At 41.3% G+C, this 15,949-nt stretch overlaps 1 protein-coding gene across 1 annotated transcript; it reads left to right on the top strand.

The window, feature by feature from the left end:
- Positions 1-7,251: 7,251 nt before the first annotated feature.
- Positions 7,252-15,554, top strand: LOC123066953 (L-type lectin-domain containing receptor kinase IV.4). The gene is made up of 4 exons (XM_044489927.1): positions 7,252-7,927; positions 8,040-8,102; positions 11,535-12,045; positions 14,754-15,554. Exons 1-4 carry the CDS (start codon positions 7,333-7,335, stop codon positions 15,364-15,366), a joined length of 1,782 nt encoding a protein of 593 aa, XP_044345862.1. The 5' UTR covers positions 7,252-7,332; the 3' UTR covers positions 15,367-15,554.
- The last annotated feature ends 395 nt before the right edge of the window (positions 15,555-15,949 follow it).

Genomic DNA, 15,949 nt, shown 5'->3' with positions numbered 1-15,949 from the left:
ATCTATTTCTTCTACGACTATCGCTACCGCTTAGTGATAAAGTAAAGCAATTACAGGGTGTTTGCATTTCATACAATAAAGCGACAACCATATGGCTCCTGCCAGTTGCCGATAACTTCGGTTACAAAACATGATCATCTCATACAATAAAATATAGCATCACGTCTTGACCATATCACATCACAACATGCCCTGCAAAAACAAGTTAGACGTCTTCTACTTTGTTGTTGCAAATTTTACGTGGCTGCTACGGGCTGAGCAAGAACCGTTCTTACCTACGCATCAAAACCACAACAATAGTTCGTCAAGTTAGTGCTGTTTTAACCTTCGCATGGACCGGGCGTAGCCACACTCGATTCAGCTAAAGTGAGAGAGACAGACACCCGCCAGCCATCTTTAAGCACGAGTGCTCGTAACGGTGAAACCAGTCTCGTGTAAGCGTACGCGTAATGTCGGTCCGGGCCGCTTCATCTCACAATACCGCCGAACCAAAATATGACATGCTGGTAAGCAGTATGACTTGTATCGCCCACAACTCACTTGTGTTCTACTCCTGCATATGACATCTACGCATAAAACCAGGCTCGGATGCCATTGTTGGGTAATGTAGTAATTTCAAAAAAAAATCCTACGCACACGCAAGATCATGGTGATGGCATAGCAACGAGAGGGGAGAGTGTTGTCCACGTACCCTCGTAGACCGTAAGCGGAAGCGTTATGACAACGCGGTTGATGTAGACGTACGTCTTCACGATCCGGCCGATCCAAGTACCGAACGTACGGAACCTCCGAGTTCAGCACACGTTCAACTCGATGACGATCCCCTGGCTCCGATCCAGCAAAGCGTCGGGGATGAGTTCCGTTAGCACGACGGCGTGGTGACGATGATGATGCTCTACCGGCGCAGGGCTTCGCCTAAACTCCGCGACAATATGACCGAGGTGGAATATGGTGGAGGGGGGCACCGCACACGGCTAAGGAACGATCCGTAGATCAACTTGTGTGTCCTGGGGTGCCCCCTGCCCCCGTATATAAAGGAGCAAGGGGGAGGAGGCCGGCCCTAGGAGGGGGCGCGCCAAGTGTGGAGTCCTACTAGGACTCCCTAGTCCTAGTAGGATTCCACCTCCCTTGTTGGAGTAGGAGAAGGGGAAAGAGGGGGGGAGGAAGAAGGAAAGGGGGGCTGCGCCCCTTGTCCAATTCGGACCAGAGGGGGGGGGCGCAGGCCTCCTTCCTTTTGGCCTCTCCCCTCTATTCCCGTATGGCCCAATAAGGCCCATATACTCCCCGGCGAATTCTCGTAACTCTCCGGTACTTCGAAAAATACCCGAATCACTCGGAACCTTTCCGAACTCCGAATATAGTCGTCCGATATATCGATCTTTACGTCTCGACCATTTCGAGACTCCTCGTCATGTCCCCGATGTCATCCGGGACTCTGAACTCCTTCGGTACATCAAAACTCATAAACTCATAATATAACTGTCATCGAAACCTTAAGCGTGCGGACCCTACGGGTTCGAGAACTATGTAGACATGACCTAGAACTATTCTTGGTCAATAACCAATAGCGGAACCTGGATGCCCATATTGGCTCCTACATATTCTACGAAGATCTTTATCGGTCAAACCGCATAACAACATACTTTGTTCCCTTTGTCATCGGTATATTACTTGCCCGAGATTCGATCATCGGTATCCAATACCTAGTTCAATCTCGTTACTGGCAAGTCTCTTTACTCATTACGTAATGCATCATTCTGTAACTAAATCATTAGCTACATTGCTTGCAAGGCTTATAGTGATGTGCATTACCGAGAGGGCCCAGAGATACGTCTCCGACAATCGGAGTGACAAAACTTAATCTCGAAATACGCGAACCCAACATGTACCTTTGGAGACACTTGTAGTATTCCTTTATAATCACCCAGTTACGTTGTGACGTTTGGTAGCACCCAAAGTGTTCCTCCGGCAAACGGGAGTTGCATAATCTCATAGTTACAGGAACATGTATAAGTCATGAAGAAAGCAATAGCAACATACTAAACGATCAAGTGCCAGGCTAACGGAATGGGTCATGTCAATCACATCATTCTTCTAATGATGTGATCCCGTTAATCAAATGACAACTCATGTCTATGGTTAGGAAACTTAACCATCTTTGATTAACGAGCTAGTCAAGTAGAGGCATACTAGTGACACTGTGTTTGTCTATGTATTCACACATGTATTATGTTTCCGGTTAATACAATTCTAGCATGAATAATAAACATTTATCATGAAATAAGGAAATAAATAATAACTTTATTATTGCCTCTAGGGCATATTTCCTTCACCCGACGCCGCCCCGTGCCCCGTGCCCTGCGACACCGCCGGCCCTGACTCGCTCGTCGCCCGTCGCCGCGCCACCCCTCACCGTCGCCCGTCGCCGCACCGCCCCTCACGCACCGTCGCCGTCGCCGTCCCCTGCCTGTCACCCTCGCCACACCCCTCACACCGTCGCCATCCCGTGAGCTTATATAAATTTTGCTAATTTAATTAGATGTGTAATTAATTTAGATGTGTAGTAATTTAGATGTGTATTTAATTGAGTTAGATTTTGTTCATAGATTTTTTTTGTTAGATTTTTTTCATATTGTGTAATTTGTTCATATTGTGTTAGACTTTTTTTTCTGTTAATAGATTTTTTTGGTGATATGATTGTTGAATATGCATGTTTGTATGTTCATATATATGCAAAGATCGAATATGTCAATTTTTTATGATTTTTTTCTGTTCATATAATTTTTATGATTTTTTTTCTGTTCTAATTTTGTTCATAGAATTTTAATTATTTTTTTATAGAATTTTCTTTGTCAATTTATGTATATTTTCATATTATGTATGTATAGGAAAATTGTGTATGGTCAAAGTCATTTATGTATATGTTCATATTTTGAAGAAAAAGCAGGAGAAGAAAAAGGAAAATAAGAAGAGAAAGTGTTTAATATAATTAGTTAGAAAAATAATAGAACTAGTTAAACTAGTTTATTTTTATTAAGTACTACTTTATTTTATTTATAGTAAGTGCTTAATATATAGTTGAACTAGTTGATTTAATAAACTACTTTATTTTACTATAGAAGTAGTTTATTTTTAGTAAGTACTACTTTATTTATTTATAGTAAGTGCTTAGTAGGTGAACTAGTTGATTTAATAAAACTACTTTATTTTACTATATATAGAAGTAGTTCCGGCATCGACGTCGATGATTCCTATCCCGCATCCTCGTCGTCGACTCAGCGGTGGAGGCCTTCTTGATTAGGGCCATGTCCGGGACTGGGCTCCCGCCCGGCTGGTATTGGGAGGTGTCACCTTCCGGGGGGAGTAGGTTGGTGAGGAGCCAACCTGTTGTTGACCCGATCCTTGTTTGGTGGCGGTCGCGTGGGCCAGTGACGGTGCCGAGGCTTCCGGACACCGCGGAGGTGGTACATCACCGTGTCAGCGAGGAGGACGAGCACGTCCGTCGCTACATGGTTGCGTTGGAGGGCAGGTTCGACAATACCTGACAGGTTATTTAGGGATCTCAATGGAGCTATGATCCTGTGATGGTTCCTTATCTTTGGGTGTCCACCGCCCGCGAAGATACCCGTCGGGCGCTACGGTTCTAGCTGTATTAGCGATGCTATATGTATGATGGTATTCGAGGAGTATTAGTGATAATATTCGACAATGTATAGACACAAGAGATGATGTACTTTTGCTTATAATTGAATGCATGCTAATTTGAATACTACTTTATTTTACGATTTGGTTTTGCTTATTGAATGCTCATATTAGAAAAGTACTCCTACTTTGAATGCTAAAATTAGAGAGCACTATGCAGAAATCTAGGAGCGCCCTCCATCATCCACGCTGTCGTGGGGGTAGCTTCTCCTTCATTCCCGTGTGCTAGACAATTTGATGTAATAATGCATTCGGGAATGAAAGGAGGAGCTACCATCACCGATAGTCAACCTGTGATTAATAATAATGATCTAATTTAGGTTTTTTAGTACATATATCTAATTGTATAAGTTTAATATTTGAATTATGAACATAGGCCGGAAATGTCGCATTGGACGATGAAAACCGCCCGGGGGAGTGCGACTGGTGCCAGGACGACCGAGGTATGTGTGATAGGTTCCTTGAGCTGGACGAAGATCGGCGCTTCAGCATTAAGCTCGAGGAGACCTTCGATGTTGAAATGGTACGCAACGACGACAATAGTTTTTTTCGTAATTAAGCACGACTTCAACTATTTTAACGTGTATTTTTCATCTTTTCCAATTTGACTAGCTTATCCCATGCTATGCAAGACGCTAGGTCTTGGAGAGGATGGGTTTTGAAGACCATGAAAGTATGGAAACCAAAAAAATTCACCTAAGGACCCATCATGGTGTGGATTTTGAAGTAAAGCTGTACAATTCTAAGAGTGTAACCCATTTTGGTTGCAAAAATTGGGAAGCACTTTGCAAGATGTATGGTTTTGATGAGGGTATGCTTGTCACCATGGATCTTGGTGATCCTACAATCGAGCAAGACAATATGGACATTTGGGTCCTTGTTGATACACTTCCAATTCTTCCCCCATGTGAGCTTCTCAAACATAGTTATTAAGTAATTTATATTGTTTATTTCAAAATAGTTGACAACTTATTTCCATTGACAGCATATTTTCAATCTTCAAAGACTGTGCAGAAGATGGTAGACAAAATTCACTACACCCATGGCTCCAAATTAACTTATAAGGAGAAAAATCATCTGATCGCATTTTGTACTGATCTTGAGAATTACAATAGCTACAATTGAACTCCTCAACATTATGGTCAATACATGCCACTAGTGCACGTGTTGAACTACGGTAACTACCATGGAGATACTCTGGTAAGATGTTTTACTATTACGACATCCGTGCATCTTTTTGCATACTTCTAAAACTAGTACATCATTTCTAACTACGAAGTTATTATTATGTTTTTCAACAGATAATCCCGAATGATTGTGTGCCTCATCTGATGTTTTGAACATACAACCAGGTCGTCCTACGAATCTCAACTGTCCATACCGGATTTCTAAAAGAAGTGGAGACATGACAATCAAAGAATGGAAAAACTGTATGGACAGTCGTAAGGAGCTTCTTGGAAGCAAAAGGAAGCGAAGCGCAAGAATTGGAGACATGATGATCTCCATTCTTCATAATGGAGAGTCAGGGTCTATATTGTTTTATGCTATTTTACCTTAAGGGTGTTTAGGTCCTACCTGATACTGATGATCATGTGCTAAGAACAATTATGTAGGTTTGGGTTCGATGACTATGAGGATGATGATTGTATGACTTGTTATTAATAACGAGTAGAAGTTGTATGATGATGCATGATTAGTAGGACTTGTTATTATATATGATGATGTATGATGCGAGCATGAAGAGTTATTATATATCAGCGGGTGAAATGTACATAGCAGCAGCGTTGGTAAACCAAGCACGAAGATATAATAGAGGACACTTCTCTCTATTAGTTAGCTAATAACAACCTAAATTAACCCCAAAACCCCTAAACCAGCCACTTTAAAAAAAACTCAGCTCCAGCCAGCTGCTGACGCGTGGATACCTTTTGGTTCCGGTTTATGTCACCAACCGGAACCAAAGCCCCCCCCCTCCCTGCCTGGACTGCCCGCAGTGGCCACGTGGAGGTCCATCTGTCCTGGTTCGTGTAAGAACCGGGACTAAAGGGCAAGGGCATTAGTACCGACCTTTTAGTCCCGGTTCTTAAACCGGGACAAAAGGCCCTTACGAACCAGGACAAATGCCCTGTTTTCTACTAGTGTTTATTTACACTTTCCTCTCTCCTTTTTCCCTCTTTTTATTTCACTTTCCTTTTTTCTTTCATGTTTCATTCTTTTTTGCTTTCCATATATATTCATATTCTTAATATAGTTTTCTAAAATAAATGTAAAAAAATATGGTAAATATATGAAGTTTGTTTATAAATATAATGTTTTATACTTAAATATTTTCCAAATGCACATTGAACAGTTTTTTAATACACTTAGAAAAATTCTCAGATGCACGTCGAATTTTTTTCAGTTAATGTTGTACATTTTTAATGCACGTAGAATATTTTTCGGAAACACATTGAACATTTTGAAATACATGATGAGTATTATTTGAAAGTTTGGAAACCTTGTGTATCCATTCGCATTTTGTAAGTACGCGCATATGGCACAAACTTAATTAACTATATATCGCACTACATGTCTCTCTCTATATATGCTTGCAGACTGTGCTACTATTATTACTTATGTACGTGCAAATGCACGTTTTAACATTAAGATGTGGTTTTTGTAAAAGTAGAAAATCAACACTAGTCAAGCTTGTGAAATGATTCAATGCAAAAGAAATGCAAAAATGCTCGTTTGATTGTTTACTTTTAGCTTATGATGTGGGCTTGGTACGTGACCACTCGGCAAAGTCGTCGGCCGAGTAGAGGGTTTGTTTTGTTTGAGGCATGTCAACCGAAGGATCGGGATCAGGGCTTGCGGTCATCTATGGAACACAATATCGCACACAACCATTCATGAGTGACTTGGGGGAAATAATTAAAGAGATGCTAGAAAAATGAGCACGGTGTTACCTCTTTCTGCGGTCCTAAACCCTCTCGCATGTGTTACTATCAAGCTCTGCCCTGAACAAATATCGCCGGGAAAAAAATAAGAGACGACTCACGACTGTACCTGAAGGTTCGAGAAGGACCACGATGGTGTTTGTGACTTGTGCAGGATGTCCGCTTGTTACACTCGGCGTGATGACTTGGAATATTTCATCGCCATGATGTCGGCTTGGTAAGTCGCCCGAGTAGAGGGTTTGTTTTGTTTGAGACTTGAGGCTGGACGCGCTTGCTGGCGGTCTTGACACGGCCGGCCAGACTAGCTAGCAAACGAAGGATGAGGGCTTGCGGTCTTTGCACGGGTCATACATGTTGGCTTTTGTTTTGCGGTCTTGGCAAGCACTGGTGTTGTTGGTTGGTGAAGGCAGGAGGAGTTGTCCCTGTTGTGTACGTACTATACTAGGTAGGCTTAGAAATGTGAGTCGAATGGGATGGGAGGGCGACGTGAGAGATGCACGGCGGTCGTTCCGGGATAAGGCCTACTCCCTCCTTCCATCTATATATATATATATATATATATATATATATATATATATATATAGCGCCTAACGCATTTTTGAAGGCTAACTTTGATCACGTTGTTAGCAATTACCAGGCCCGGAATACGTCTCTCGATCGTACTGGTCGCTGGCTAGTGAGCGAGTCAACTATGCCGCCGCTGGCCGCTCTGCTCCTCCTGCTGTGGGCCGCAGCCTCCTCGGCCTCCGCCGCCGCCAGCTTCACCTGCGCCAAACCGAGCACATGCCGCTCCGCCGTTGCCTACGTCGTCCCCATCGCCACCACCTACGAGCAACTCGCTTCCCGCTTCAGCCCCAGCGTCACCCTTCAACACCTCTTCGCCGCCAACCAACTCCCGCCCCACACCGACACGAGCCAAGCCATTCCCGCGAAAACATCCGTGCGCATCCCCTTCAGGTGCCGCTGCGCCGGCGGCGTGGGCCAGTCGGACCTGGAGATCTACACCGGCGGCCGTGGCGATGACTACTTCATGGAGGTCGTCACCGCCAACAACGTTGCCGCGGGCAAATACTATGGGCGGAGGCTGCTGCCCTGCAGCTGCGACAAGGTGGACGGCTGCAACGTGATGCACCTTGCCTACGTGATCCTCCGCACAGGCGACAACACCTCCGAGATCGCCGCCAAGTATGGGCTGCGGGACGCAACGCTGCTCAGGATCAATAATATCACTAGCAGCCAGCTGCTGCTTCGCCAAGGCCACATTCTTGATATCCCGCTATTCCAAGGTACGGACGTCTACGTACGTGTCTATTTAATTTATATACTTTTCTAATAATAGCCGCTAATCATTTGATTAATTAATTTGCTACTACTAATTAAGTACTTTACTTGACCCAGGAATGGGCACATGGTCCAGCGTACATTATATCTCAGCACATAGGAGAAGAAGATTAGAAGATGGTACGTATGCCAACTTTCCTCTGAAACTCGTTCCAAATAGTGACTTCTCTTCCACTAATATAATCAGAGGAGATACTATTAGTTATCTAGCCCGAAGCGCACGCCGGCAAGACCGTTCCTAGACCTGAAACCCAACACCTACTGTGCTATGGCCTGTCCTAGGTCGGTTCACCGGCCACTTGAGCCTCATGCCCTCCATCACCGGTCACGAGAAGAAAGATAACCAGGGATGGAGATAAAAAGTAGATGAACATGAATAATACTACAACATTGAAACAAATGCCCTCTCCGAGGCCTGTCCGAGGCTAGATTTATGACGTTTTGAAACAAATCAACATTGTTTGTCAATGCAAGACTCTTCGAGCTTTGACGTAACTCGCGTCTTTGGATAACACCATGTCTTCTGGTTGCTGGTTCATGTTGTGGTGATATTTTACAGCAAAACAAACACGAAAATATGGAAATTTCAGGATGCCAAAACGTTTGATATAGCCAACCAATCTCTGCATCTGAGTCTACCATCCACTAATACATCAACTATTTAAATATAGATTGGAAATTGCCCAAAGGTGATGTACACATGTGTGCTTTTGCGTTATGATGTACCCAGGGTTTGGGTTACTGGGATGTAAATCTGGTTACTGCCGGTAACCACGTTTCCTAAGCACCCCGGTCACCTAGTCTCGATCCCAAAACCAGATGAGAGGGTTGAGGGTAGATGAACAGAGGTGCCATGCCGCTGCATTACCATCAATGTTATGCCCTGTCGGATTTTTAAAGCTAATTAGACGTTTCTGAAAAAAATGAATTCCAATTTCATTTAAATATTTTGGGCGGTTATTGCCCGGTAACCGCGGTAATAAAAAATCCCAATCCCCCACCCCACCACCCCCAAGTAAAAAAAACATTCGGTAACCAAAACTGTGGTTGTGCCCCGTCTCGCTTGAAGCATTTTTTTTAAAGGGGGCATATCCCGGGCTCTGTATCAAAGCAATGCACACGGTCATTTTATTGCAACGTAAACTCTAGAGTAATATAGTTCGTGTATCATATAAGTGGATAAAGAAATCAACCGCCAGAATAGAACAAACATAAAATGCCTATGTATCATCTATTCTATTAATGGATCACCATCCATCCCGGCTGAAGATATCTCTTGCGACCATCTCCAGACATCTCCAAAAAATATCCACAGGCTCCAGCTGCTACACAACAATGAGATAGGGCCATAAACGGGTGCAATGCGTAGTCTTGTGGACAACCTGCAAAATATGGGACACTCCAGCCTTGTTAAAAATAATTTCATTCAGTCGAAAACGAAATTAAGATTTATGTTTTTGCTAACCCCATGTCACCAATTGATATTTGAAACAGCACTTTCTAGACCCATTACAATTTTTTTTACCAAAACCATCCCATGTAAGAACCACATGAAATCTTAGTCATCAATGATACTTCTGTTTCCACATGTATTTACATAAAAAATATAGTATGCCCATTCTTAAGGTCCACATACGTAGATTTCATAGCAAAGGTTTTCCTGAGGCTGTCTGATTCCAAACAAACCTATAATGATCATCAGAAAAATGAATCATCAGAAATATGAATCATCATCAACCACTAAACTTAGTGTAACCAAGCAGTTCATTTATCACCAGTTAAGTTCTGTTTGAAACTAATATTCAACATCATTATGGATAAAATAATCGAAACCGAAACATTTCTTTGTTGCACAATGTTGTAGACGATGGGTACAGTTGGGAAAGATGCATATTCGTTGCACAATGTTGGGAAACATTTCTTTGTTGCACAATGTTTTATATACGATGGGTACAATCTTCCCAAAAATTAGTACTAGTACCATTAATTTCTAATAGTAAAAGCCCATCTACTAAAGAACTCCTCTTTGACTCTCACGAGTCCTTTCCAGAAAGGAGAATCCACAAGTTTAGCTTTCTTGCTAGATTCCCTCCTCATTTAGATTTTAATTGGACAGAAACTCTCCCTGTTTCCAAACTATGTTACATTCTTAAGGATATTGGGGAAGAATCCTCTGTTGTTAAAGGTGTTCCATCTCCCCAATGCTTACCATGTTAAAGTGTCACATGTATGTTCTCTTAGTATTACCTACCTGGATGCAACCCAAGGGTTTTGAACTCCACAAGCCTCTAAGAAAAATATTACTGAGCTTGGTTTTCACTCCTCAATTCCTACCATGCATGTGAAAAAAGAACAGCAAAGCTCCCTTAGTGGCCACTGAGGTTAATAGAAGTGAGAGGTTGAAGAAGTTATTTTTTTGAGAAACTAGGTTGAATAAGTTGGCTAATGGTTACAAAGCAAAAACATGTTCTAATAAAAATTGCCTCGCACTTGATTCTTCTACCCCACATCTTAAAAGAAAAGTGGTCCAAAACCTCTGTAATAAATTTGCTCGTGCCAATGGTTGCCTCTTACAACGGTATCACAGGCAAACTGCTAACATGTCACTGCAATTAAGGAAGAAACATGTTGATGTTGTATATTATTTAACATACAAATTTTGCACAATTTCATATGAGAACGAAGTTGATAACCCGATCAAATGAAGGAACAAACACTAAATCCGTTAAATCTAACTCACTTGGAAACTCCTGGTTCTCGTGTGGTTGGATTCACCGGAACCAGATGAATCCTTAGAATCGAATTCTAATTAAGATTGTCGTTGAGATTTTGAGAAGAGTTTCACTTTGGAGAGAATAGTACAACTGAAGTCATAGTATTAAGCCGTGTTCAGCAAGGCAGAGTTACTGTCTATCATTGGCCTCTATGGTAGAATCAGTTGGTGAGGCATGACAGGGGTGTTTTACCCTATGACAGATGTCAGCAGTTTGAGTCCACTCATCTTGAGCCCGTGAACTTAGTTGACACTTTGGTAGCACCAAATTTTGTCGAGTCGGCATTTTTATCTATAGTTTCTTATTTCTGGACTTCCATAAGATCCTTGCATGTAGTAGCAACTTATGATGGCATAGCCTTAACATTAACGGCCAAGTTCATAAGAGGAATGACTTGCGGTGGATACCTAGACACTCAGTAATGAGGCAGGTGTAGCAAGTTACAAAATGCTCCGGGCTATTGAAAATAAGCATAGATCCAGAGTTTCTAAAATAGGACAACCTTATATACTGAATGTTGAATGCATGAGTAGGCAAGAGACAACATGGCGAAATGAAACATCTTTGTAGCAAAAGGAAAATAAAGCAATTGCGATTAATACATACTATGAGTATATATATAGTACTAGCTACTACTTATTAAGATTTATACGTGATGGTGTAAATTGATCCCTAATATTTGAAATCACGTCAATTTTTTGATTGGAATTGCTAAAAAGTTTTCTACCTTAAGCAGAGCAGCTTTTAATTAGTAATATACTTCCTTAATTTCTTTCAGGGAATGGTGAGATTAAGGCAACAAGAGTACTTAACATTGTAAAAGTATTTATACCCGTTGTGAGCGTTCTTGTGTATCTCATTACAACATGGTGTTACTGGAGAAATGCACGCAATTCCCTCTCGTCGGGGGCGAATGGCTTTATGGAATTCGGTTATAGAGATCTGGCTTGCGCCACGAACAGATTCTCCAGAGATGCTCTTCTTGGAGAGGGTAAGTTTGGTGCAGTATATAAGGCGACGTTCAAGGGCCAGGAAGTGGCGGTGAAGAGAATAAAAGCAGAGGGAAAGCTTGAGGACTTCCACCGCGAGCTCCAGACAGTTGGTAACACGAGGCACGAGAATCTAGTTGACCTCAAAGGTTGGTGCGGCAAAGTCAGAGTGATCGATGGCAAGACTTGGTGGAAAAGGGTTATCAAGGTTGAACTCTTCCTTGTCTTTGAATTCATACCTAATGGCGACCTTGAACACCACCTGCACAACAGCGACCAAGTTCTATCATGGGACAAAAGGTATGTATTTGGAGCAACTAAAATGAATTTTGATGATTTATCTAATGTAACTGATTCTGTGTTGTACATTTTGGTACATGCATTTTCCTGAAAACCTGGTCAAAATTTTGAATTAGTTAGTGCTAAGGGTGGTGGGAGAGGAAGTGCATAAGTCAAATGACATAAGGAACACTATTAAGCTTTTCTCTCTCACTCTCAACATAAATAATTCTTTCACACAAAATTATTATGCAAGCCTTAGCTTCTCCTCCATTCATCTCAAACTAGTTTTAATTCAAAAAAATTGAAAGTCAAACTATCATAAGTTTGACATAGATAATAAGAAAACACTGACATTTATGGCACCAAATTAGTGTATTACATTCATCATAAGATATATGTTTATAATAAATCTACTCGGTTCCATTAATACTGGTATATTTTTTGTGTAAAGTTAGTAAAACCTTTAGATAGCTTGAAATTCCCCCAAAAAAATGAATTGTGGTGGTATTAAGGGATAAGATAAAAGTAGCTAAAGAGTTAACATAAAGAGAAAATTTTCATCGAATGTAAATGATCGTAGCTCCAGCATCGCCCCGCATGGACACCACATGCAGTACTAGCTTAGTCTTTGATAGTACGTCATCACCATCTAAGATAGGAAAAAGCTATATTGTTATTCACTAGAGAAACTAATTTGGTGCCATAATTTCATGTCTCTAGTACTTGGTTATATTGATGGTCTTAAGTACTGTCATATTGATCTATGGAATGTTATTATCGAATATTTCACATTCACTACAGAAAACAGCTCATTTGTCGAGTGTTTTTCTAAATGGCACTCGACAAAGGAGATCTTTGCCAATTGTTTTCTGAAAAACAATAGTAAAAAGGAAAAATAAAAATGAATACACTCAACAAAGGTGGGGGACACATGTCCCGCCCATCGTGGTTGACGGGAAGGAGACGATCAGTTAGCTTTGCTGAGTGCCCCGGTTTGGCTGTCAGCAAATATTTTTTTAATTCCATATCCATGGCATCGATCATGATAATGTGGCCATATATTTCGTATAGAGGGCATATTGCCATCTGATACAATATTGCCAACACAAGTTCCTAACTTTTTGTTAAAAAATAGTTTTGTGTTTTCTAATTGCCAAAAATGGTTTTTTTGTGAAGCAAGTGCAAAGAGTATAAGGTAAAATGCTGCCTCTCCAATTTTCACACAAAATAGACTATATTAGATGGACAATTCACAACTATTAAGAATTTTCTCGCTTTGTATCTATTTTTGTACATTTAAATGAGATTTGGCCAATATTCCGAAAGTAATTCAAATTTGAACTACAAGTATGTTCTAGTGTAGTCCAATTTTCCCCCAAAATCATTTTGCTGCGTCTAAGTAGGAATCTATGCAATAGAAAAACATGGTGCTGAAAGATCTAGGACCTTGCGATGAATAGTTTTACCAATGATATTGGCCCCATAATGAAAAAGTGAAAAACAAAAATAAAAAATGCTATAGTTTCACATGGAGTTGTTTTATGTGTACTTAGTGGTCAGGCAAAATGATAAAAATGGATTTGACATAAAAAACTTTCAGAAAATGGACTATCATGTATGAACATTCATGGCTTTCAAGCGAAATGCCCATGTCATGGACATATCCATGGCATAGCTCGTGAAAACGTGCCCATATTTGGCACAAAGGTGCGTCTTTACATGCCAAACAATAGTGAAAATATTAGTTTATAAGGTTTTGCTACATGAAATGATTTTTGTAGCCAATGAAAAACACTCAGCAAACACCCCTTTGTCCGCTTGTTCTATGCCGAGCGGGAGCACTCGATAAATCCTTTGTCGTGTGTTTTTGTGTGTTTGCTGAAATCCGGTAGCGGTTATCGAAATGTCTACTTAAAAATTCAGATTTTTTAAGATGTGCTCCTAAACTATTGTAATCAATTCCTACTTTTTGATTTTAGGGCCATGATGATTTGTTATGTCCTAGGAGTTCAGATTAGTAAACGGACTAGAATCCCATGTACTTGAAAAGGCACCAGCTGATAATATTCAAACACACCATCATCAATGCTTACCATTCTATGAAATGGAATTTTTTTTACAGGTGAAATCAGTATATGTTGACTTATATGCATGGTTGATACATCCTTGTTCCCTTTGCTTTTGATTGAACTTTGAATATGATGAAACTTACATTGATATAATACTGCAAAATAATTTTGTTTTTCCGTATCATTCAAATTAAATGTACCATCAATAATTGATGACACCGAGCCTACAACATTCTGTTAACCACATGCTCATGTTCCAAAAGACTAATATTTTACATTCCTGCTTGCTTTGCTATAGGGACTAGATGCATAATATTTGATATGGTTTATTAGGTGAACTATTACTCATGGTTCTACGACGACGACTCTTTTAAAAGAAGGAATTACCGGAATTATTATTTTCCAAAATGTAATATTGTCGATCAATGGTTAAGATACGACTGTAGGTCTTCCCTATGCAAGGTTAATCAGGCAGGGTTTTGCATGTGTTTCCCCATGGTTGATTCAAGTCAAGGATTTTCTGAATGGTATCATAATGGCATGAAAATTTGACTTGCCAATTCTGTGGCACATAAAAAATAGGTATATATTATTCAGGTCCCAGAGGATAAACATGACTGCTGTCTGAAACATTTTGCTTGCTAATGTTTCCAATAGGTACAAAATAGTGAAGGGGATAGGGTCAGCCCTTCATTATCTCCATCACGAGTGCAATCCATGCATCTTGCATAGAGATATCAAGCCTGGTAACATACTCCTGGATGAGTATTTCAACGCTAAGCTTGGGGACTTCGGGCTATCCATGATCGCCAGCAAAAACAGAGCAACAGTGATCACAACCGCCGTGGGGTCAGTGGGATACATGGATCCACAACTCATGAAAGACGGGGCTGTGGAGTTCAGCCGTAAGTCGGACGTCTACAGCTTCGGAATCGTCCTACTAAAGATTGCATGTACGCAAAAATCAAGGGAGGAAGTCTGGCAGATGCGCGGTGGCAGTGAGCAGCAAGTTCATGTGGATGGTGTTGTGGATGACAGGTTAAGCTTCTTTGACCATACCGAAATGGAGCGTGTGGTTGTCCTTGGCCTCAAGTGTTCTCACTCAGAAGAGGCACAACGACCTTCAATGGAGGATGCAATGAAATTCCTAGAGGACGGCCAAGAGTTTCCTGCCACAACACAAGGACACGGCAGCTATGGTGCGCCTTGCACTGTAAATGAGGAGGCACCTATGATGACACATGGTGATGTCTCTTCTTGTTACCCTTGAGCTACAGGATTGAGTGTGTCTATCATGTGAGGCCAAACGCATAGGGCCATGCTGCGCCCAAGTTCATGTCCGAGTATAGAACTTGTTGAGTTCATCTAGAGATGAGTGGGCCGGGAGGTCGGTTCCTAAGTCGGAAAGGTTTTGTCCCGAAGAAGGTTACCCTACCGAAGAATCCAATTCCAATTATAGTCCAAGTCTGTTTCCTCAATTGTAATTGGCTATATATATAGCCACCCCCACGTGATCAATAAAGTGTGGTGCTAATCTTGTTTTAGAGTCTGTCAGATCTTGCATTTGTTTTCAGCTCCATGCATTGGTTAGCTAGGCTAGTTTGATTACGTGCATGTCAGCATGTGTTTGGATCTTGTAGCCTGAAACGTGCCCGTTCACGTTGAGGTTTAGTTTGTCTAGTTTCGTGTTAGGTTTGCATGTAGTTGGCATGGCACATCCAACGTGCTGCATGAGTTAGTTATATGGGCTAACGTGAGAGATCACATTTGGCCGTGTCGTGTGCGTGTGTTGTTAGGCCATAAGCCGAGTCGTGGGATGGCACGATTCACATGGGTTGTGGTGTAACTATAGG

The sequence above is a fragment of the Triticum aestivum genome, chromosome 3B (assembly GCF_018294505.1).
Source record: "Triticum aestivum cultivar Chinese Spring chromosome 3B, IWGSC CS RefSeq v2.1, whole genome shotgun sequence".
Taxonomy (NCBI): domain Eukaryota; kingdom Viridiplantae; phylum Streptophyta; class Magnoliopsida; order Poales; family Poaceae; genus Triticum; species Triticum aestivum.
The sequence above is the reverse complement of the archived record's forward strand: the minus strand, read 5'-3'. Positions and strand labels throughout refer to the sequence as shown.

What these genes read in the sequence shown, in the direction of transcription:
- LOC123066953 (XM_044489927.1), top strand. Translation starts at nt 7,333, where the DNA reads ATGCCGCCGCTGGCCGCTCTGCTCCTCCTGCTGTGGGCCGCAGCCTCC. An exon ending in GAGAAGAAGATTAGAAGATG is followed by an intron (nt 8,103 to 11,534) that starts GTACGTATGCCA and finishes AATTTCTTTCAG; the next exon opens with GGAATGGTGAGATTAAGGCA. An exon ending in GTTCTATCATGGGACAAAAG is followed by an intron (nt 12,046 to 14,753) that starts GTATGTATTTGG and finishes TGTTTCCAATAG; the next exon opens with GTACAAAATAGTGAAGGGGA.